This window comes from Anopheles funestus, chromosome 2RL, assembly GCF_943734845.2.
Source record: "Anopheles funestus chromosome 2RL, idAnoFuneDA-416_04, whole genome shotgun sequence".
NCBI lineage: Eukaryota > Metazoa > Arthropoda > Insecta > Diptera > Culicidae > Anopheles > Anopheles funestus.
In genome coordinates, this window is record NC_064598.1 from 59,647,892 (window position 1) to 59,672,545 (window position 24,654).

General features: G+C 38.1%; 1 protein-coding gene across 4 annotated transcripts; it reads left to right on the top strand.

Moving 5' to 3' along the window:
- Positions 1–284: 284 nt before the first annotated feature.
- On the top strand, positions 285–24,269 carry LOC125766637 (arf-GAP domain and FG repeat-containing protein 1). 4 transcript variants are annotated; one of them, XM_049432847.1, is made up of 8 exons: positions 285–391; positions 671–1,538; positions 17,507–17,695; positions 17,833–18,542; positions 18,760–19,443; positions 19,853–20,083; positions 20,164–20,612; positions 20,694–24,269. In XM_049432847.1, exons 2-8 carry the CDS (start codon positions 1,375–1,377, stop codon positions 20,736–20,738), a joined length of 2,472 nt encoding a protein of 823 aa, XP_049288804.1. In that variant the 5' UTR covers positions 285–391; positions 671–1,374; the 3' UTR covers positions 20,739–24,269. The 4 variants fall into 4 exon arrangements, with proteins under 4 accessions (XP_049288804.1, XP_049288806.1, XP_049288807.1 ...); XM_049432849.1 differs by having other exon boundaries at positions 342–440; XM_049432848.1 differs by having other exon boundaries at positions 380–468.
- Positions 24,270–24,654: the final 385 nt, after the last annotated feature.

Below are 24,654 nucleotides of genomic sequence, written 5' to 3' on the forward strand. Positions count from 1 at the left end.
AAAGGGAAAAATTTCAAAGTTTAGAAAAATCAACACTGAAAGGAAACGAAGCTGTTTAGTTGTATTAAAATCTATTTCACCAAGCAACGATTGAAAAATATTGTTTATTTAAATGCCGTGGATTTTTGTACTCACGGAGTGTAATATTGAAAAAAAAAAATCAAGATTCAGTAAATTAATTATTTCACCATTGTACTTTAATTTTTGTTCGAGAAATTAAGACTATGAAATGTCACGTTCGTGTACCTACGAAAAAATTAACTCACAAAAGAAACTTGGGTAAAACAGCAGTGCGAATGGAATTCAACGCAAAGTATTTCGTACGCGCTACGCCATTTGAACTACGTAACACAAATTGAATTACAGTTCCGTGTGCTTTGTGCTAAGTTTTGTGTGTTTTTACTCATTTTTTTCTGTTTAATTTCACTCATGTTGCCCTGGTAACGCTTGCTAATATACAGAAATTAGGTGAAAATTACTCGTTTGCAAAGTGATAGCAAAGGATTTCGCAGTCGTATTTTGCGAACAGCGCAATGTTTTTATTCTAAACCAGGCTGTTTTTTTTATTGCTCTTCGATAGCACAAACAAGATCGTGTGCGTGTGGGCCGTACTTGTCCGATTAAAGTAGTGTGCGTGAAGTATGGTGTTTCTCTCGTTGTTCACTTTCAGGCGCTTTCGTCTTGTTGGTTTGAGCTGTCAAGTGGCAAAATTCAAAGGTGGTGCAGGCGATTGAAGAAAGTCTCTGTTTGACCGGACTTAGTGCAGTGCGTGCAGGGTGAAAAAAGAGAAAGCCGTCCTCGTCAGATGCAAGAAGTTGTCGTGGTTCTCGTAAATTAAAGCAAAAAGCAATCCTCATTGCCATCTGTATACGGGCGGGTTGTAAATTTGTCCAGTAAAGCATTAGGTGTTGTCCTTTTTTGTTGTGTTTTTCTGGTGTTGTTTCTGTGCCGTCAGTGAATCCGTGCGTGCGTGCGTGCGTGCGTGCGAGAAAAGAGAAATGAAAAATGCAGTGCTTTTCCGTGGTCCACAGTGAGCATTGTTAGTGTGAATAAATAATACGTATCTAAAATCTTTTCGGAGCTTTTCGCATCAGCACGGTTAATGCTCAAAGTGCAAAGAAAGAGCCAACCACAAATAAAAAAGAAAGAATAATTTAATTGTCGAACCTCAGCGAGGCGGAGGTGAAATTTAGGCCGCTATCATCATCTTCCCCATCAGCCGGAAGTGGTCAAGTCACTGTGCTGTTGATAGGCGGCAGTGAGGGCACCTAGTGGAACGCAGTGAAGGTTTTGTTTTACAGCACGGGGGCACACAAATAAAACGCAGTCAGCTTTACAGAGAGAAACAACCGGACAGCAAAAAGCAGAGCAACGATGGCCCTGGTGCGGAAGAAACTCGATGACAAAATACTGAAAACGTTGCGAGAGCTGGTAGGCGTTGGTGGTAACAAAGAATGCTTCGATTGTGGCCAGAAAGGGCCTACTTACATCAACATGACTATCGGTTCGTTCGTCTGCACCAGCTGCTCCGGCATACTGTAAGTAGTGCATAAATTCTGACCTGTCTGGCACAGTATGAAACAGCACCAAAGTCATTCAGTATGATTTGAAGTCACCAAGTCATCTATTTCGCGCTCGTGCTGTCGCCTTTATGGGTGCCCACTATCGTAAAGATTGAGCACGTCCATAGAACCAGTGCGTCACCTTTAGAATTGTTTAGAAAAAAAAACATACACCGCATACCGAGGGGTTTTCCAGTGTTTGTTATCTGGAATTGTTCTGTTTGCCCCGCTGAGGATGTCACCACATTTCGGAAAAGAGGAAGTCATTCATTTCGTAGGATTTAATGAAAAACGCGCGACCAGAATGGTGCCCAAGATAAGAAGGAATTAAATCGTTAAATGGTAGTACCAGCAGAGTAGTTATTCGTAATCATCATAACCACCCCAACCAACTGGGTCGGTGTTTCGGCTTTACACAAAGGATGTCAACAATGCGGTAGTGCAGTAATTAAGAAGACTATTTTTAAAAATCGACAACTACAAATAATAAAAATAATCGGATGTGATTAATGTTAGTATTTCGTTCGCAAAGGATAACAAAACATCACAAACGTGTTTCCGAACACAATTTACTGTTTACAAGATCGTTGTAGAGTTTTAAAATTCAACTTTCCCATTCGATAAGAACAGTTTGAGAATTTGATTCACTTCGTCACTTTGACAGAAAATTTGTTGATTTCGTAATGCATTTATTAGCAGGAAGCGTTACGTAGCTTTTGCTTCAATAGCTTTAAAGGTAAAACGTTTTCACTGTGAGAAAACTGTAACCTTTTCGAACAATCCTTCGCCAACCAAAGGGAGGAGATTTTACCTGCCTTCCTTGTCGATTTCCTCAATTGTGCCAACATGTCGAGATGTGGTGCACCCGAGCACACCATCTAAGGGACGGATTATCTAAGCATTACCGCCGTTTTGGCCTTCCAGGTTCCATATTGAGAAACAGTGTCTCAGCCACGAATCGTGTTGTAAAAGGCATGTTTGCGATCAGTTTCTTTTCACTATGCGATCGCGTTTGTGTATGTGTGTCTGTGTATATTTGTCTTTCTGTGTGGCTTGATGGCATTCCTGTGAATGGAGCAAAGATGATGTCGGAGGTCGTTCGCCCGTAATTGTCAATTCGTTACAGTGCGATGCACACACATGAGGATGCTAAAAACAACAGCGAACAACAGTGATCCGGCCGAGACGGCATCAATTCCGTTTTGTGAAGGCCCTTTACGTCGTTTTGTCGTCAACGAATGGCGGCTACGACGACGACTCCATTACGTCTCTTTCCAGCACATTTCTCGTTCACGCTTCAATCCGGTCCTTCTGGGGTCCCTTCGCTGTGGACTAGCGGAACCGCCCGTTTCCGGCTGCAGCATTTATGGTGGCCATGCCTGGAGATATTTTTTTCTTTTTCCAATTGATTGATATTTCTGCTTCCTAAACATCATCAGTATGTTGTACTCTTCTTTGCACAATCCGGCGCAAAAGCGTCCATCTTCCCTGATGTTGTGCCTTCTTGATTGGGTGTCTAAAACCAGCATTTCTGGTTCGAAATGAGTGCAAATAACTGCATAATGGGATTCGTGTAGCGTGTGAACGGCAGGAGGGATGGTTTACAATCGGTTTGCACAGGTAGTGGAGTACAGAACTCGTACCGAATGGTGTCATATGAGTGCAGTTTGTCTGCATCCTGGAATGGGCACCTGGAAACATATCAACAGGTAGAGTGCACAAAGCTAGAAATATTTATCGCTGTTAGCTTTGTTGCTTTTGGTTCCACATGTTTGTAGAAGAAAAATCATACAAAAGAAATAGTGTAGAAGGCTCACCAAATTGCCCAAAATCACATCTTTCTGGTGAGCCGTACCGTTAAGAAAGACAATAAATACCCAAATAAAATGAGAATTTAACTTTGGGATTGAATTCTTGGTCACAACTGTTATGATTAAAATACCTATATTTTAAACATTTTTATATTTTAAACGCATCGACAGATGAGTTTTAATGCGATCAGATGGTGTAGGTGATAGCGATGCTAGTCTTTCACATGACAAGACCGGCATCAAATTCCATGTGGCAATCCTATGCCAAAATACTAAGCTTTTGGATAGAGGGTGGTCATTTCAGGAAAAATCGATGCCTTAAAGATACCTAAGACAAATGACAAATGAGTCACAAGCTGCCAAAAATTAAAAAATGTTTTCAAAAAGACTTTGTTTATTTGTTGTCTTGATTCTTTGTTTTGTGTCAATTGAAAGGATTTGTGCAAAACGATTCTTGCAACATCCATTCATAAAATTATTAAATTGTTGCACAGCTGAAATAAAATATTTTTAACTATTTTGATCTACACTGACGGAAAATTCAAGTTCAAGTGTTGCATTTGTGATGGAAAATATTTCACAAAAAGGTGAACTGTTACCTTCTGTCCCAAAACTGCCATGTTGGCGCAAGATTATAGTGATAACCGGTCAAAATAACCAAATAATCATCCAATTAACACTAGAACTACCGGACCAGTCATTTTGACTGGAACGCTTCATTTTCATCACATTATTTTTTGGGGTTAAGCAGTCCAAAGGTAGTTGAAACATGAATTATACATATATATTCTATAGTACGATCTGCAATAAACAATAAAACATACTCCAATTCTGCAAAATTATTTAAAAATTAACCACTAATGAAAAACGCTTAAAACGCTTGGTAGTTCTAGTGTTAAAACTGATATGTTAATATCATTAATCAACAATAGTGTTTGACAACGTTGTGATATATTTTACAACCCTTTTAAAATATCCTTTTTTTGCGAGGTCAAATTCCTCAGTAAAACAGCAAAATTCATTTTTATTTTTAACTTTGCTAAATTTAAAAGCAGGTTTTCAATTTGAAGTACCGCTGAAGGAAAAACTAATCAAATCTCAAACACGATTGATTTCGCAATATTATTTTCATCCTACTTAAGACATGGCTTAAAAAAGCGATCAATCATCAATGGTTTAAAACTGCCCAAGTCCGTGAATTAGTGGTGTGCAAACTGAGTGAGAATGAATGAGTGAATTAAATCTTTCTTACGAGTGAGGTAATTCGAATCTCCAGAAAGAGTTTTATAATTCCTTTGCAATGTTCATTCAACATTCACTCAAAAAAAGTTGAAATAATTAATGTTTTTTTGAAATGCTGAAAGAGTCATGACTCTTTGCGGCGATCGTTGACACACTCTTGAACGATTCATATGACTTTGGAGTCAAATTACTTGAAAGAGTTAATTGCGAATTACGCGATATGAGTCTAAACCATTATATTATGTTATATAACAAAATTATCTTATTTTGGCGGCCCGGTGATGTATGTGATAAACGGTACCGTCTCCTCGTAGCATGGACTGACCATCCTGCTACGTGGTAAAAATAAGTCTTGATACGGCCAGGCCGTTCTAACCGAGCAAAAAAAATCATCTTATTTTGACTCGTTGGTTTGGGCTGGTGGTCTCATCGTAGCGTAGAATTCATTATACTTTTACAAACAAGGAACCGCCGACTAGTTATCACCTAATGATGTTAACGATGCCTTTGAGAAGAGCGTACAAATAACATTCAAATGGCCTTTCTTCAGTTATACCTATTTGCCTTGATTGCATCAGAATGTTTTGTAAGCTTACCCCTGCGCCTTGTGTCGACATATTTTGCAATTTGAGGAAGCGTTTCAGTGTTTCTGGTGCAATTAGAATTTTGTTTAGGTCAGCAAATCGCCACTAAAGGATCGTATGCAATCAAAACAAACCTCATTTTACTCTCGCAGTTGAAACCGGTGTCCGAGGGTAGTGTAGCGGTGGTTTGATCGTTTCATCGTATGGAGGAAAAAAATGGAAATCAAAACAACAAACACACACACCAAGGTCTCAAGTGGCCTTTTTTCGCTAATGCTTCTTGGTGTGATGCTCGCGAAGGCTTTTGCTGCTCCCCGTGGCGGTTGGTACTGATGCTTCTTCAATCTTCTGACTTGGCGCATTCCAGTTGCGTTTTTGTGTCCGATTTGTGCTGTGCTCGTGATTTGCCCCCACCCTCCAAACCCACCGACACGAAACCGGTTTTCAATTCCATTTATGAAATTCCATGCTAGCGGCGCATTCGCGAGAAGAGCCTGTCGCATTCTAAAATGCGCGATATCGCTGGTTGTGATGCGATTTTTTGCTTTCATCGTCGAACTGTTTCGGTGGTGGCACGTTGAGTCATGCTGAACGTTCCGCTGCAGCTTATACCACTGGTGATGTTTGTTTTATGTGAATAATCTTCTTCCCAATCTAGATGTTTATAAAAACACAGGACCGAATGTTACCAAACGGGAACCGTTCTCTGCTGATAAAGAAAACCAAACTGCTTCCTTATGTGAGCATTTGGCGCAGTTGTGGTTATAATTACGATCACATATGAGTCATCAAATAAATCGTATTGATCTTGTCTTTACACACCTTTGCTTGCTTCGATGATCGATTGTTGACTTGTGTTATGTTGACTGATTTCTTTAAAAAAATGATGAGTTTCAATAGAGGTATTATTACAGTTTCTTGCTTTATCTTTTTTATATCATTTAGTTGCATTTGTACTTACAATTTAGCCTGTTGTTATGTCTAGGAAAATGCCAATAACAAAAGTTAATAGTCCCGCTAAAATATTCGAGAAAATATTTATATTTGTGTTGTAAATTGGACAAACCATCTTTTTACCGTCATAGTAAAATAAATCATTTGTACCTTGAGTAATATAAATGTTTGAATCGAGCATACGATCGAGCGGCGATAAGACAAAATATGAAAAGAACATGTCTTGTGAATATTGTATTCTATTCAACCGCAATCAAGCTAGCAATGCGACTAAAGGACTTATTTTGAAATATAAATTAAATTTTCTCATAATAAATATAACATTACGAACGCTTTAAAAAATATGGACAACAGTGTAAAAGTCTTCATCATGATGCATTTAAAAAAGAATGTATAGTCGAATTTTGGATCACATAATTTCATCGATGGTCTGACAAATCGTTATTGCATGATATTTTGGCAACAAACGCTTGTACTAACGGCCAATTTTTATTTTTTTTTGAGCTGTATACGTTTCGATCGGTTACCTATAAAATGCTCATGAAATCATGCGATAGTGAGTGAGGTTGGATGGCATGAGTTGTGTATTTTTGTGGGACACAGAAGATATCTGTACCTTGGTATATGCTCCAAGTGGAACTTCCATTAGTTTGATTGACAGGGTAGGGGAGCGTTCGTTTCGGCGCTGTGTAAAATCGCCCAAAAATGTTTGCTATCGTCTTTTCGCAAATAAATGCTCACCCACTTGCGGAAGTGGATCGTATGAAGCGTTTAAGCAAATAGTGGATGAAAAATAGAAGAACAAAACTTGTTCCCAAAATGCATGGAGGGCAGTGTAGGTCAGACGGCCTGGGGGAAAGTTTGCTGTATTCAAACCGGGTGGAAAAGGTCATTATAATATCGATTGACATCTGATCTTTTTCTCGCGTTTCAGTTTCACACCCATACTAATGTACATCCATCCATACCATTGATTTGTATAGCGAATGCGTTTTTGCTACTACTATCCCGTATAATGCTCGATAGCGTTCGCGGTGACGAACGCAAAGCTAAAACTTCGCGCAAGAGCTTCAAATATTTTTGTGTTAACATTATGTTGTATCAAGTACAATCAAAATAAATGGCACCTTCATTTTTTCTTCTAATGTGTGATGCTCTTGCTAAAAGATAAAAAAACATTTCACGTATTGTAAGTGTAAGGCAAGGGAAAAATTATTTAATTATTCCATCGCTTTTAAGAAGCTTCGCAAACTCACATTAACCTTGTTCAGTTCCTGGTAATCTGCAAGGTTATTCTATCATCATGCTCGCCTGAAGATCTGAGCATAATAGCTTTTCCGAACAACGTTTAATTACTAACGTGGTTGGCCTTCACTTCTTAGTGCATGGAACTGACCACGGCACATAAGACAGACAAACTATAACGACGGTTCATTTAAAACTCGATGGAAATTGCATTCGCCTTGATGAGTGTGTGGGGTCGGTCGGTAACGGTGGATATCAAATTATTAAAATTTCTCCTCATCTTCATCCGCGAGCTTCGGTTTCTTTCTTCGGGCTTTGATGCAAGCGGATCGGTCTATAACTACACCACCAGCCGACACATTTGTGTGTATGACTTGGTCCACAAACCGGTCAATGTATCATACACGGGTTTTACTTTCCTTTTTCGCTTTCCGCATAGCCGTAGAAATGCCAATAGTTGATAGAGTTCCAGACGCCTTACGATGAGGTTTTTTTAACGATATGACGTTTTGCTTTTATCGTAAATGATATGTGAAATGAAACAAATAATTCCAAACGGCTTCCTAGCATAAAACAAGGTGTACGCAACGGATAGTTGATATATTTTTTTGCTATACCAAAAATAGCTTAATGCATTAAAACATAATCCAAATATTTAAAATGAAAAAAAAATAATCACGACTATTAATAATCTTGTGATTAACGCCTCTGTTGCAAATTGATGACATACTGAATCATTTACCCTTCATATTTTGCCAAACGAATTTGGGAGCTAGTGTAATGAACCGAAAATGATCCTTGAGTGTAATTTTAAGAGCTAAAGAGCGGGAATAGTTGAGTCATCAATCAAGCCGTCGACAATAACGGGAATAATAAAACGTTGAGTGTTTACTCTTCTATATTCTCTTTAATAAAATCTGAAAACGGGCCGTAACAGAGCAAAGTGACTAAGAAAAAACTGGGAATTTCCAGTAACGTAATGGAGAATCCAATGTTGTGTTGTAAAACCTTATCAATTCATAGCTAGTGGCTGATATTTTAAACAATTAAACGGAATAAGATCCGTACACATTTGCATTCTCAATTTGTGGTGAGATATATGTTAACATTAGGTGTAAATATTTCTTTTTGAATGACGTCCGTCGTCAAGCGAAACTACAAAGTTTAAGCAAACAATCTGAACTTTAGAAAAAAATGCGCAAAATCAGTTTTCTAAAACATAGTTGATAATATTCAAGCAGTAGTTGATAAAGAGAGAACAGAAAGGATGTAATTTTCTCCATTTTTTTTTTTAAACAAAAACTAAATTGGTTTGTTTTGTTTTGTTAAGTTTTGTTTCAACGAGACATACTGCAAAGTTAAAAAACAAAAAAAAAACAAACCTAATATGATACTTTATCTCAATTCCTGAAGAGTCTTATTTTGAATATTACATATATTTGAAATAAGCAAACAATAGCTTGGTAAAAATTACAAGTAAAATACGGTGCTATAAAGTTGTAAAGATCATAAAAAAATGTGTACCAGCACTGGCCAAATTACGTTAAAAAAATTAATTACGGTCACAATGACAGGTTTCCGAAAAATTATAGGTTCTGATTTGAAAACGTTATTTGTAAAACGTTGTCAAACGTGGAATATAAAATGTGTTTTGGCGTGGTGATGAGTTTTTACTTTTGTAACTACGTTATTTGACGTTATGTTAATTAGACATTTTGACCAAGTTCCAACACCTAAAAGCAAAACTTTTATGGAAACGATTCGTGCAAATTTTCGAAAATGTTTAATGTATACCTCCTTCCCTTAAGGCAAAACAATAAAATTGTTATAAAAATTCCAGCAAGCCATCAAAATCACACGAAATGTATAAATGTAATTAACAGCATTTGTACTACAGCTCGTAGCATAAATGTAGAAATATTTGTTTTTATTTTAGAACAAAAGGAGCGTTAATGAATTAAACAAACTACAATGAAAGACAGGTGTCAAATGATTTTTGTGGTATTTTAAGTTATCATTTATCAATATTTTAATATGATGAAGAAGGTGTGGGGCGACGCGATGGTGGAGATGGTAACGACAGGAAGGGATAGCAAATACCATTCGGACCAAATCCCGCAGGCAGGACTGACTATCCTGCTACGGGTAAATAAAGTCAAGGAAAGCCAATAATGATATGTCCAAGACCTTTTGATGTTGTGGTGCCACAAATGAAGTAGCAGAAGATGTGTATAGGATTGATAAGTGATATGATGATGAAGATGTATATAAATTTTTGATGCAATTCTTTATTCAGCTTTTTGCTAGAACATTGAATAAAAAACAAATTATAACAAATAGAAGAATTTTCGATATGGAAACAAAAAGTGGCTGAAAGATATTTATTATGAGCTTCTCAAAACATTTACAATACGGATCTTAATTGAACTATGGAAAACATTTACAATCCCAAGATTAGCATAGTCTCACGCGGCAGAGAGAGAGTTAGCTGCTATGGAAAGTACTTTTCCTCAGGGCAATAAGCGAATGTTTGGAAGGATAATGGAGAAACCTACGATTCCAAAAATATGCCAGGATCTGCGTCACTGTCATGGCAATGGCACCAAACGACCTGATTAGGTCGATCACACGAGGGGTCTTGGAGATCACAAGTTGGAATGACATGATGGCATTAAGTGATCCGCCAAAAGGTGTGGAATACGGGTTTGGTCGATGATGAGTGGTTTAGTCATGACCGGTTGTCTCCAGCAGACCAAGATCGTTAGCCGGTTGTAGCGCCCAAACAAAAAAAATGTGTTTTTTTATAGTCTTTAAAATATAAAACAGTGCAGTTCACACAATTGTATAAAATGGTTTCTACAATATAAGTTGCATCTTTGCTGGATTATAACTTATTAAAAAAAAACAAACTAGCTTATAATTATGTTACGCACTGTGAAGAGCCAAAATTGGATATCTTACAACGATCAACATATACTTTGTCAAAACAAAAAAAAAAAGAATTGCAAAGGCTATGTATGCATATGGTATGTTTTTTCGTTGTGCTGGTTGGTATGGTTGTGCTTTTTCGCATAAAAGTGTAATCAGAGTGGAGAAGCCTCTAAAATGTCCAGCTTGATTTGCGCTCGGTTGGTTTCTTCGGGGCCCTGACAATAATATGCATACACATTACTCGAAACCTAGATTTAAAGTGAGAAAATTTGTTTTCCTGAAATTCACCGCTTCATGAATACAACGCACCCGTGGTGGTGGGTGGAAAGTTGACGCTTTATAGAAATTAAAGTAGATGGAAACATGCAGCTAAGGGAAGATAGGTAGTACCATAAACCCGAAAGAGAGCACTAAACACTTTGGGCAGACAAAAAAAAACCGCTTGGATAGTGAATTAATGATCTGATTTGCATGCAAAATCATTGTCGAGATTCGAGAAAGCGGTTTGAGAAAGCGTGATGTGACGTTTCTTTGTGCACCTTATGATGAGGTGAGTTTAATTTTACAAAAATGTTGTTGTAATGGTTTTATTTTAGCTCGATTCAATTCTCTTTGCGCATACAATGCTGACACACTTTTTTAGTAATTCCGTTATTGTTCAAGATGAAATTTATCCTTTACGATCCAATGAATAACTTTGTGTGTTGGTTCAAATATTACCTCAAAATTATGTATTGAATTGAAAGATTATAAACGTTTGAGTTGATCTTTGTCTTTGAAATACTACATTCGCAAGAGAGCTTGACCATCTCATCTGTGGTTTTTCTTATGTTTTGTTTGCTCATAGATGGTTACTCGAATGTTCTATATACGTACTACAATTGCTCATTAATATTTAACAGCTAAAAAGCTTTTCTTTTTTTAATAGAATAAAAGTGTACAATTTTTGTTTACATGCATAAAACTTGTTTTGCGATTTTTCCTTTGTTCATAAAATTTTCTCATTGTCGGATTTAGTTGTTAAGCAGGTAGATGAGCATGAGGCTCGATAAAAAATAGCTTGTCAAGTAAGAATGATTGTAACCAATTGAAATTCACCTGTTAACTAACACGACGACCACCATCACCACCTTCGCGAGTTTGCGTGCGGTGCATCAATCAAATGGCTTGATTCGTGCGGTAGTACAATCTGATGCAGTAATGCCTGCCGCGTACTACCAGCTGTTACAGATCATCGCTCGTGCGCGCGCTCGTTTTTCAAGGCACCAGAAACTATTGGGCTTTCGGAGCATTAACCATGGCACCTGTAGACGCACGTATTGGCGAAGCGTGAACGTAAATAAGCGCAAGCATTTCCTTTCGGTAGACTGCTTTAATTCATGTCTTGTTTTGTTTGAATGCCGGTTTATTGTACTACACGGTTTACAACGGTGTAAAACGACTCCAAAATAATGATGTAATGAGGTGAAGGATACAAAAGCCACTTCGCGCCATTTAGATTTGCTGGTTAATCTTAATTTTTACAAGAGCACAATTAAAATGGCTCAGAAGAGCATTGAGCAATGACTCGCGACCGATTTATAAAGGCATGCAACAACTAGACGGATGGATCACTTATCAATGCTCAATGCTGGTGTATGCTTATCATGTTGTTGCAGTGCTGTCTTGTTTTATTTTACCCTTTCCCGGAAGTTGGCGACACAATGCTTTACGTCTGACGTACGAGCAATTATCAACGACATGATTCTGTTCGCGTACTTTCGTATCTTGAATGTGCAGCAAATCAGAAAAAAGTATTTGCAGAAACTACTCTATACGTCATGAGACGCGAACATTTTTTCTTTAGAACTTCACGCTAGAATGTTTCAGCAAAGAACGCAAAGGACTTACCAAGAAGATGACCAAGGAGATTAATATACAATAAATGTATTTTTAGAGTGAAGTATTCAAAATTCAAAAAGTATTTTACAATAGATTAATGCTCACGCCGATGGAATACACAGTTAGCATGAACAAAAAAACCTATTTTAAAACAGCTTATTGCATTCATAAACATTTTTTGCATTCAATAACATTTTGTCCACCAGTATCCAAAATTTCTCATACACCTGTGATCCGATTGGCTTGAATTTTGTATGTGATACTCTTTAAAAATTAGGTTTTTACTTACCGCACTTTTTTTAATTTATATTTTTTCGTTTATTTTCGTCTTTTAAACATACGCCATTCAATGTAATCATAAATTAAAAATTATGTTTGTATATCTCACCTTAACGCATCATTTGTCGATTTATTTTGTTTCGACAGCGGACTAAGTAATGTAACTGTGTAATGTTTATTTAACTATTTTGACGATTAGATCAAGTCGGTCTTAGTAAAATGCAAGAATACAAAATACAAATAACAAAGAATATTTGTTGGGCTTGTCCAGAGGAGATTCGACATACATGGAATCGCGTATCATCCGTGCTCACCGCTTACCGGATAGGTGGATTACATGGATAATAGGTATCTCTTTTTATAGATTAATATTAGTGTATAATGTGCTATAGATAGGGTTTCTTCAAGAGCATGGTTTTATTTTTTCTTAGTAGTTTATCTTTAAAAAAAGAAAAGAGCATATTGTTTCATTCACAATTGAAGCCTTTATTATTTACCATAATTGTGTTTGTAGTTAATATGTCAATTTGCCTTTGAAACTGTCATTTCTGAACTCCACGGATAATCCGACACCCGATTTAATGGCGCGACGTGTTAGCCTAAATTATCGTGGCTTAAATCTACATGTAAAATTGAAAAAAATATTTAAACAATAATAATATTAATTCAATTCAGTGGTTAGTAAACTTAGTTTTTGAAATTTAAAAGTATTGTTTCAATGAATTCAAAATGAAGAAGCTGATCTTAACATCACATGAACGTTTTGCCGTATAAATGTGTCTGTTTAATCTTTTCGTCGTTAACCAAATACCCATGTCTGACGTATGATCTTTAATTGCCTATAAATCCCCATCAAAAATGGCTTGAAGCGTTATTAAGTAACGCTTTGTACTTTGCTGTTTGACAAAAGTGCCATTTTTGTGACCACCGTGTGGTTAGTGAAATATGTGTGTAGAATTTGGTTTGCATTAGGTTTCCATTTCCGGCTTTTTGTAACCGTCAGTCGGAACCGAATGTTGCGGGTTGTAAGAAACCTCACAATCACTTCTGCAACTTGGTGTATACAAAGTCACTCAACTTTGCATCAGCCCTTGTTTACGGTCGATGGAGTGTCATGTTGGCTCTGTGATGGTAAAAACGTTTGCTTCGGTTAAAACGCAATGACCATGTACAGCCGGCATTAAACTGACGCTTAAAGTATTTTTCAAGCGCGGTTAGAACGGGAACCGGACTGCCTGTTTTAAGCATTGTGGTAATTATTGTGTTCAATGCTTCTCATCCAGCAATGGCAGGCAGGTGGATGCTTGCCTGAAAAGAGCAAACACCTTCGCTAGGAACATTGTTACACTACCACAATAGCGGCCGTATTCTTGGATAATGATCGTGTCCTATAGAATGGAAAGGAAGTGTTGTCGCCCGTGACGCATGTCGGCAGAATGGTTCTATGAATAACCGGTCTTTGAGAGGGCATGACATTACACGCAGTACTGTGTTTTTTTTTAAATAAATGTATAAGTAATGCCTACATACAAATATTCTGCGATCTGGCACAGCATTGGTAATCCGCAATAACGGTCTGATATTATTCAAATAATTAATTAAATTGTATCATAAAAAATTGTTGCACTTTTTTCCGTTGTGCATAAAATATAGCAAATAAAGTAGTGCTGATATCTTCGGTTGGGTTTCGTTTGGTTTGCCCATTATTCATAAAAGGCGCGATGAAAGTAAATGCCACACAAAAGGTGCAAAATGCAGTCTAAAGTGTTTAGCAAATGCATACATGCAAACCTTGCAAACTGTACGGAATATTTCCTAACTTCGTTTCTAGTACTTGTGTGAAGGAAAGCGATTAAGCGAATAGCGATAAAAAACGATATGTGACCCCCATTACTGCAAACGTCTGTTTCCCTCAACTATTTGTTTAGTTTCTCGGCCGAAGCTGAGCGTCGTTGTATGCGCCAAACGAAAGCAACGGTTGGCAAAAGTAAAAGTTTTCCACATTGGAGGGCACAACATGCCACGCAAACACACACCGGAGGCAAAATGAGTCATATTGTAGTTTGTTTTTTCTTGCTGCGGAAAAGAAGGGGAGAGTTAGGACATTTGCTGCGTACTGTTTTGATGGTAGTCTGTTGTTGTGAATCTAAATTGTGCCGCTCTGCCTATGTGCTGTGTAATGCATGCAGGCTTATCTGAGCAACATCGATACTTAACTGTGGATCGACGAGTTTGGTAAACCGCAGAAAGGCAAAAAAAACACAAGAAACACGCGCAAAGTGGATGAGAATGAACCATTTCCCTTTGGAAGTGAATCTAAAGATTCTTCCAAACGGCCGGTTTAACCCCACCACAATGGTGATGATCGTCTCGCGTACTTCAATGTGTCATGGACAATGGTTTGCCTTTCTCAAGACATCGAGCCGCCGCATGGACCGTGTCGCGACTTTCCGTGTAGTTCCGTCTGTTTGACGGCGCTACGTCGTCAACCACCAACCAAGCAGACTGGGCGAAAATACAGACAAGCGTGCATTACCATCATGCAGCCGTAAAAATGCTACGTTTGGCTTTACCGCGGCGTGCCGGAATCATTTGCACAATCGGCCATCCGGATGATGCGAAGGAAAAGACCTTCGCCGATTTCATGATGGCGCCGTTGATCTGTTTTCTCTAGATTTCGTTACGTTTTTTTTAGGTGTTAATGCGTACCGACAGTAGAGATAGTGGCATTATTATATCCTGTCCAAAGCCGGCGCGACATCCTTTGTGTGTGTAGTTCAATGCCATATGGTTTTTAAACTAACGTGATAAAACGGTTTTTTTTGTAAGCATAATTTTACATGAAAACAAAAATCTGTAGCAAAATTGCATTTGTGTAGATAGTTACACACATTCGCACCAAAAGTAGAATAAAATGCCGGAATGGAATTTTCCCCTTATTTTAGTCGTTCACATTCGATGGTTTGGATGAAACGTGCCACGGTTGTAAACAGGTGTTTAAAAATAGGCCACCCACTACCAGGCTAAGTTTTGGGTTGGGCAAGATAGGCCAACCGCCCGTCATCGTGTTCAGGCAGCAGTGACGTAGGAAGGTGCGGGTGAATCGTTTTTATTTTGAGTGCTGTTTAAACTAATCTTGTCTAAGTTGCCCTTTCACTTCCGTTCATCCTTGGTGTTCTGTCCCGGTGTCTTTATTCTGTCCACGTCCGATTGCTCGTTTTGTTGTAATAAACTAAAAATGATGCACTGGTGGCCTAGCCATTGCCAAAATAGTAGCCAATTTGAAAAATCATACTGTCGCCATCGGGAAGGGACTTGTGACGCCCAAATAGTGCAATAAGAAAGAAGCAAGCAAGATTATTATGTGATCAAAAGTTACCTCACCATGTCGGACCAAACGGTATGTGGGATGTTTTATTGAACATATGGCAACGTTTGACGTCGTGTGAAATCAATCGTTAAATATTACGTTTTGCTAGTTTTAATATGATGATATAAATAGGGCAACGGCTGATTATTACGTTAGACGGTAAAGTGGATTTATTTGTTCTTTATAAAGTGTAATCATAGTTATTGCCGCCACTGTTGTTTGCTGAACACGGTAAATGTTTGCCGTCCTTTATCGATCCGGCTACTGTACATCGATCGAACGGGTGGGACTATACATCTTCAGATAATGTTATTGATCTAGCGTAACTGAATTTATATCATATTTTATACCTTGCGATTCTTTATGTTGATTTGTCTATTTTTGTTTGTGTGTGTGTTTTTTTTTATTAAGATGAACATAAATCGATTTCTTTGAATAGCTAAATACAAGTACGATCGCCTGGTTGAAACGCTTCGCGTGAGGAAGTGTTGACATTCAGCCATTAACACACGGGCCCCCAGGTGTATGGTTGAAATATAAACAATTTCAGCAACGTTTCTCTGCTGACTAGTAGACCGAAATACTCTCTTACTAGACAGCGGAAAACGCTAGTAGTAGACTATCTCTACCACTACTACCGATTGCTGACAGCTGCTCATCATTCATTCATAAAGTATCGTTCCTCATCGATTTGCATTGTCTTAACAGGCAAACATTCCAGTCTAATTGGCTGTCTGTGTGTACAAATCCGCACGAACACTAGTTTACTAAATAACACTATCCTATAAACTACAACTCTTTTTTATACGACTAATTGTAGTTTTTATTAATGAGCGAAAACATTTACAGTAAAAAGGATAGATCTTTGTTGATTTTTGCAGATACATGATTTTTTGTTTGTTGTTTACTTGCTGTAAAGTGAAAAATTATCACATCCTAACATCGAATAAACCAAAACAAAAAACAAAATTAGTAATATTTTGGAATCCCTTCCAGGAAATCTCTACGCTAATCGCGTTATCTATAGACATAACATGTACATTACACCAATAGCCATAATATTTGGACAGATCAATAAGACAGTAATGATTTCAGTTTGCAATCAATATATTTAAGATAAGATTAATGCGCAATATCATTTCTAACAAAGTGTAAATAGTTGCGGCGTGCACACATAAGCCAAGGGCAGCCCGTGTGTGTGTGTGTGTGCGCGCGCGCGTTTGTTACGTGAGCGGTATGATTAACTTCATTGGCCTGCGTTTGCAGGGCTTCTTATGTGATCCGAGACAAGAACGTTTTAATTGTTGTTCCTGTTTTATTTTTCGAAGACCTTGTTTCTTTCTCTGCAAAAATGGTCACGTAGCAAGATAATCAACATTTAGATTACGGGCTGATGTGATACTACGGTGCAGTGTGGCTATATGATTGTGTTTTATGATTTAGTTACAATGGGTCGTGATAAAATAATAATGAAAAAATATATTACTATCGATTGTGATATAATGTAATCGGGATTAATATTTGATCTTTAAAAATGAGTAAGAACCATGATCCATTATTCCCTCAACTACACAATGCAAAAAATATTCTATTTAATGTTATTGATGAAGTATGTTTATATCTTATTTCTTTTCATATACATTGCAGAAGAGGAATTACACCGCCACATCGCGTAAAATCGATTTCTATGGCCACCTTCACCCAGGAGGAAATCGAATTTTTGAAGCAGAACGGTAACGATAACTGCAGCCGAACTTGGCTGGGTCTTTGGGATCCGAAGCGTGCAATCAAGCAGGAGCATCGAGATTTTATGATAGACAAATACGAAAGGAAAAGGTACGTCTGATGATGGTAATGGATGATCGATTGAGTGGCACACAGGAAGACAGGCCGCTAATTGATTGTTTCGATTGGGCAGAAGATTTATTAAACTGCGTGCCGCGTGTGAATATGTTTGTTTTGTGCCCTTCCAGATATTACCTGGAGCCTGCTAGTCCACTGAAATCGCTGCCCACGAACGCATCGAGCTCGTTGACATCACTGTCGGGAGGCAGCAGTAAGAATGCCAATGAAAGTTTAGTTCCTCTCAAAACGCCAACGCTAACGCCTCCGGCAACACTGCGACTGAATCGTACCAACTCCGGCTCGTGTAATGGACTGAACAACGTGAACACATCATCGTCATCATTGCCCGGTGCAATGGGTGTCGGTGCACAATTTCAGCAGCAATTTACGCCCGACGATTCTGGCTTTTTTGGTTCCGAACCGCCAAAAATTCTGCCACCAACACCGCAGAAGAACCACATGCTGCAGCGAAAGAATGGCATCAAGATCAAGCAACCGTCCAATGGATTGCCGCCGACGTATGGACGTAACCAGAAGAATGGTTTACTCAACAGCAGCACCGCGGGCGGTCTCTCGGGAAGTAGCGGTGACATTAATGCCAATAAGTTTACACCAGATGCGGACTTTGTAGCTGACTTTGGTAGCGCAACAATTGTGAACAACGTCAGCAACGGGGGTAGCCATTATGGGAGTACTAGTAGCTTGAAGAATGGCCACAGCAACAGCGACAATGGAGTTGGGTTGTACGCACAGCATAACGGTAATTACGAGAAGACATCAACCAGGGAGATGGAAAACTTTGCCGACTTCGACCACAATCCCATCTTTAACTCAGCAGGTGTGTATTGAAAGTAGTTTTGTTAAGTGATTGATTTAGATTTCAAAAAGGACGAAATTAAAACGAAAGATTGGGTTTAGTTGTAAATGTAGCTAGTTCCGAAAGTGATCAAGTTTCGATTATACTAAGCTGCAAATGATATGACCGTTTATATTCGTTTGGTTTTTAATTTTCTTATTGCGGCATTCGGGTATTCTCTGGATATTTGTAAAATAAGAAAACATGAAGTCATACTTCAGCAGCAATAGCATTGACAGCAGCACTACGACAAGCGTTAGTAGCACGGCCAGCGTGCAAAGCTTGTCCGGTCCCGATCCGTTTGCAAACTTTTACTCAAATACTGTCGCTGGTAATACTAATTGCGGTAGCAACTCCACGGGATCTACCGCCGGCACGCCAACAGCCTCATCGGGTTCAGCATCCACTGGACCGTCGGTTCGCGGTGTTGGCTACACATGTATCTCACCGGAAGATAACACGCATGCAAAGGTCCACACGAACTATGGATTTGGTAACACTTTCACCACCGGTGAGTCGTGTTATGCGACCAACGAGTGTATCATCAACGGTGGCTCCGGTGCTGGATCCGGTTACGCTAATCAAAATTATACCCTACCTTGGGGAAACAGTAATGGTACGCAACCGGATTTCAACTTAACGAGGTATGCTGGAAGCACAAATCAATTGAATAATAATGTCAGCAACGACAGTACCCAACACGATACCGTACAGTGGAACTTTTGGCAACAGTTTGGCAACAACTGTTGTTGGTCGGCAGATGATCGTGTTCAGCAGCAGCAGCAACGGTTCCGCAATAGTAGCGCTCAACAGATGATGAGCCCCCAGCATCATCATGCAGCAGTGAACCAAGTGAAAAGTTACTCAGATCAAAACCGGTGGAGTAAGTGGCTGTGTGACACTGTTATCTTTTAGAGTAGATGCTCAGGGCTGGTCAACATTATGTTTACATATTAAATATTTTGCTTATTGATTTTCACTACTGATATAAGCAAAAAATGCAAACATCAGCTGCTTTTTCACCTGTGCCTAATTGAGCATGTAGTTGAGTAGTTTGGCATCTTTTCTTATTTTATTTTCTAGTATAAAATGCAGTTACTTAGAGTTACTGTGCCATCCGCCATCACTAGCCACGCTATTCACCATTATGAGTGTATTTGAAATATAATTTATATTTTACCTCTTACAATGTTCCTTAACTAATATATGTTTGTTTTTAAATCATTATTATGCTTTTGTAATATGGCGTGTGATGTGTTTTTATGACAAATTATACTTATTTACGCCTACAGGTCTTCCAATGCCGGTTGGATCGAACATTTCCGCTAGCAAACAGAGCAATGGCAAAAGCAGTAGCACTTCCGTTCATTCAACGCCGTCCGTTGACCGATACGCTGCACTGAAGGATCTGGACGATCAGTTCCGGGAGATAAAGTTAGAGCAGCAAGCAGAAGCAAACAACAACACAATAACATCCAACGGACTAGGAAATGCGGCCAGCATAAACGATTCTATTACACCAAGTATGTGAATGGGAGCCTATAGATGATTTATGACCGTCTTAGAAATTGAACCATTTTGTGCAACGCTGTTTTTTTTCTAGCTTCCTCGGCAAATCCGTTCAAAACGGCTAATCCGTTCCAGTCGCAGCAGCAACATCAACATGCACAACAACAAACGATGGCTTGGCCAATCAATGGCATTAACGGTACGTCACCGGATGTACGACATCAGGCGGCATCAGCGGTAGCAACGAATGGCAACGGTTTCTATGCTACGTCACCGTACCAAGGAGGGTTTGCTCATGGCGCAAGCTCACAGCTCTACAATGGCAATGTTGTCAATGGAACTACGATCGCAGGCATGAGTTATCTTCCTCCGGCGGGCTACCATCCCAATGGTAACGGATATTCCGGAATGTCGGGAGTAAATGGTGTTATGATGGGAGGCCAGTTTAATGCGACAACGAATGGTGGTGTTTCGATGTTGAACAACGTTTCCGGCGTCACCAATCCGGTTCATCATTTTGGAAACTTTGGAAATCCGTTCATGGTATGTTTTGTAAATGGTGTGATGAGCATACATTTTGCACTAACTAAATCGGTTATATTTTGTTGTGATTTTTTTTTGCAGGCTGCTGGTACTACAGCGGGAAACTCGAATAATCCTTTCTTATGAGTAGCTTCATAAGAAGACGTGTATAGATAGTGAATTATACATTTTACAAGAAAATGTTTGGATGTGTGTTTATGACGCTTTTTTGTGTTTTACATAGAAAGTGTTTTAATGCTTCGACTTGTGTTACAGTTACAGAACAGAAAATAGCGAAATGAACCGATACACAACTATGTGTAAGAAAGCGAGCAAGAGCGAAAGGGAAATGCATGTTAGAATGCAGGAGCAGATTGTATATAGATTTTAATTTAAATTAACTAAACAGAATAACTAACTGATACATTCAACGTATAGATTTTACCGAAATCCTAAGGTATGAATTGCTTCAATGCAAACCTTTTATTTAACCCATGACATATTAGTGGGCATGACAGTTATACCATTGGAAAACAGGCACAGCATTGGCGTACGAATCCGTTGATTGGCAGTACACTATACGGTAGAATCATCGTACGAATGAAATATGGGTGAAGAAGAAAACGAGAACAAAATCATTTAAACTGCACAAGGTTTCATTTTCTTGGAGGTTTCTTCTGGCATTTGTGAGGAAGTGATATGCAGTCCAGCATCTGTAAGGAGTGAAGGTGTAAAATGTTCTACGTAGAAATGTGTGAAAATTCTGCAAACCCGATTTTGAGAATCATTCAAAATGGGATATTCGTGCGGATGAAAACACCGGCTGCAGGGTTTATCCATTTCAGAGTAACTGTCACAGCGTGTAGAGACGGTAGCGGGTGTTCAAACGTTGGCTATAAATGCAGCGATTTTCGGTTAATTTTTAAACAAAAATTAAAACACGAAAGAATGCACCAAAAAATATGCGATAACATGTATAGCGACGGGACATTGCTGCTAAACTAATTTTTTTGCAAAGATAGGGTACTGTAATTTATAGTAACTGTCACGGTTTTATTAAAACGGAGAACGCCTTAGCGCAGATAACTATTTAACGAACAAAACTAACGATCAAATCGAACAACCCCTTCTGTGTTGATTAAAACATCTATAATAAAAACGAACCCTTTACGTCGAATTCTTTAAACTATGCAACAACAGTTCCGAAATCGCATATTCTGTAAACTATTCAACGTACAGAATACGTATCGAGATGTGTATGTCAATAATGGTTGTAAAAATCGAACAAAGAGAAGCAAACATGTCAAATATTTTATGCTTACAATTCGTGACACATACAAGAAAAGTGATAAAGTACAGAAGTATTAATGCTAAATTTTAAGCCATTTTCTGTCCTCATTAAATCTACTCCAGCTCCAGCGATTACGTATGCTACATACGCCACGTCAAATGAACGAAAATAGCAAACAGATCGATCTAAAGCTTGTTAAATACAGCACACAGAACATTTTTAGACAGGTAGTTTTCTCTCTTCTTAAAGAATATTAAACTAGCGACATATGAGTGAGTGGTATAATAAAAACTATGGTCTTCAATTGCAAGTAAAACGAAAACAAAATAAGACGTGCTCAATGGAATAGATTTATGAACGATAGTTTGCCTTTTTTGTAAAGCCACTATTAAAAATTGGCGTACAGCACCTTCCATCCGGGTGCAACTAAACGGAATAGCAAGAAAATTATTCTGATCTGAAAGATTGAAATTTTAGCATGAATGAACGTTCAGCAGCTGTTGAATAAAAGCCTGCGGGCAAAATCAAAGAAAACGCTTATGTGGCCTTACATAAACAAAGAACGAAAATGAAAGTTACATAAATGTGTTGTATGTTAAATTTAAATCTACATCAAAACAAAAAGTATCAATTAGATAAAGTGCTGCATTCAAAACCAGCTCGACAACACCAAGCGCAGTACCTATAAGAGTTGAACTTATCGCTTCAACAACGGTAGCTTAAACGACGGTATATAAAGGGTTTAGGTGTAGCGAAAGTTTACTCTAAAAAAGATTGCCAAGTGCAAAACATATGTATCACTACAGGCATTGTTTTAAACATATTTTCATCGCTCTAAATCGATGCCGTTTTACTAACTATCATTGAGGAAAACTATTATCATCTACCTTCACAATGGCGTCAGCAAAGTCTTTACTCGAACATCTAAATTATGACCTGCATAAGAAAAGGTAGACGGCAAGTGTAACTAGTAAGTAAGAAAAACAAAACAAAAAGATAATGTTGATTTCTATCCATTAATCAATATACTTCCTGGACAAAGGTCTAAATCTTATAAGTGATACCAAGCAAATGTGAAAATGTGTTTGGAGATGAAACATTCGCCTTCTAATATATAATCAGTGAAAACAATTTAGCGAACGATCTAAATCAAAAGAGTAATTAAAGCACAGGAGATGAAAATAAGAAAGTTTGAAATACTAGGGAGTAGTAGCCTAAAACAAAAGTAGTAAATATTTGAAGCTGCTTGTTATACCTGTCTACATTGCCACCAACGTCTGTGAGAGTGTTAAGAACAATGTTTTACTTGCAATGCAGTGTATGTTTGTTCATGTGTTATGCTTTACTAATGCACAAGCAAACATTCGCTTGCACGCACGCTGTGTTGAAGTTTTATTCGAGTGGACGAAACTTATGACTCTGGATAGTCGAAGTCTGAATAGAGAAAGTAAGCGTCTGAATATGGGAGTTCGGACAAGAGTTTGAACAAACATAACAGGATACACTCTTTCTCTTAAGATAGAAGAAGAAGTGTGAACGAAAACGAGAATGTAATAAACATAGTGCTTTTCATTGCCTAAGTTAGATATGCGAACAGTGTGGGGGATTGAACACGTATATTGTAGGAGCTATATATCAAAAGATTAGTAGAGTGCATTGCATCTATTGTGCCTTAATTTGCATAAACTCTTGCTTCATCGCGTTGTCGGATGATCTTTACTGTAGCGCCGTATGTTCGATCGTTTCCTATATGTTCTTATACGTGTTGTAGCATCAAAACGAAGATCTACACCGACGAAAAAAAACGCAGGATGGTGGGAGTGAAGGGTCGAGTCGGAATCCGTCCTGTAAGCATTGGTTTAGCGCCACTGCGCTTCTATCAGTTTGCACAGCTGTGTCTAACTACTGAATGGAAATTTTTAAATTGTTCGCGCCCTTACTATTACTACTTGCATCGATACAGGCCACCCATATGGTGATACGCATACGTGCGAGGCGAAGGGTTTGCAGTTGTGTGTAGATGAATGTAGCGGTATCAAACAAATGAACAAATTGTTGTGAAAATTGTACGTTTATGCCAGTACTGGTTGAATGATTTTAACTCAATATCAATTAAAAACAGTTTAAAGAAGTACCATAGCGTTCTAGCATAATAAAGTAAAACGTTATTATTATTATATCCATATATATATGCATCGCAAACAAAGCAAATGGTTAATTAACCTGATAATACCAATCTGTAGCGTAGTGATAAAAGTAGTAGCGTAGTTCCGCGGTGAAATCAGGCGCGATTCATCTTCATATACATAGTTTTATGCGCTAACTATGTTTCAAAGGTCGTAAAATAAAGAAAAATACTATTTAATATTTATTAGGTGACACACTTAGCTATATAGTGTTTCTTATTTATTTTTGTGCGGGTAAAATGGGCATGGTCGTCGTTCTAACGAACAATCCGATATCAGATGAAACTTATATTTCATCATTATTATTTTTTTTATTCAGATAGAACGGTATATTTCAACATTATTATGCAGACAATTTATTGGAAAAGGATGATGTATGATGTTGAGGGTACTCAAGGACAATTCATTTCTGTCCGCTAGTATTTGATTTTGGTAATGAAATGAAACGAAACAAATCCTCCCATGTTTTACTAAGACTCTTCTAACCTTTTGCGAAGAATCATCGAGAACGTTCGAGATCAATGTCGTAGATCGTCAGAATTTTCTTTGTTTAAATTAATTTAATTTAATTCGAAATTAATTTCCC

What these genes read in the sequence shown, in the direction of transcription:
- LOC125766637 (XM_049432847.1), top strand. Translation starts at nt 1,375, where the DNA reads ATGGCCCTGGTGCGGAAGAAACTCGATGACAAAATACTGAAAACGTTG. An exon ending in ACCAGCTGCTCCGGCATACT is followed by an intron (nt 1,539 to 17,506) that starts GTAAGTAGTGCA and finishes TATACATTGCAG; the next exon opens with AAGAGGAATTACACCGCCAC. An exon ending in CTCAGATCAAAACCGGTGGA is followed by an intron (nt 19,444 to 19,852) that starts GTAAGTGGCTGT and finishes TTACGCCTACAG; the next exon opens with GTCTTCCAATGCCGGTTGGA.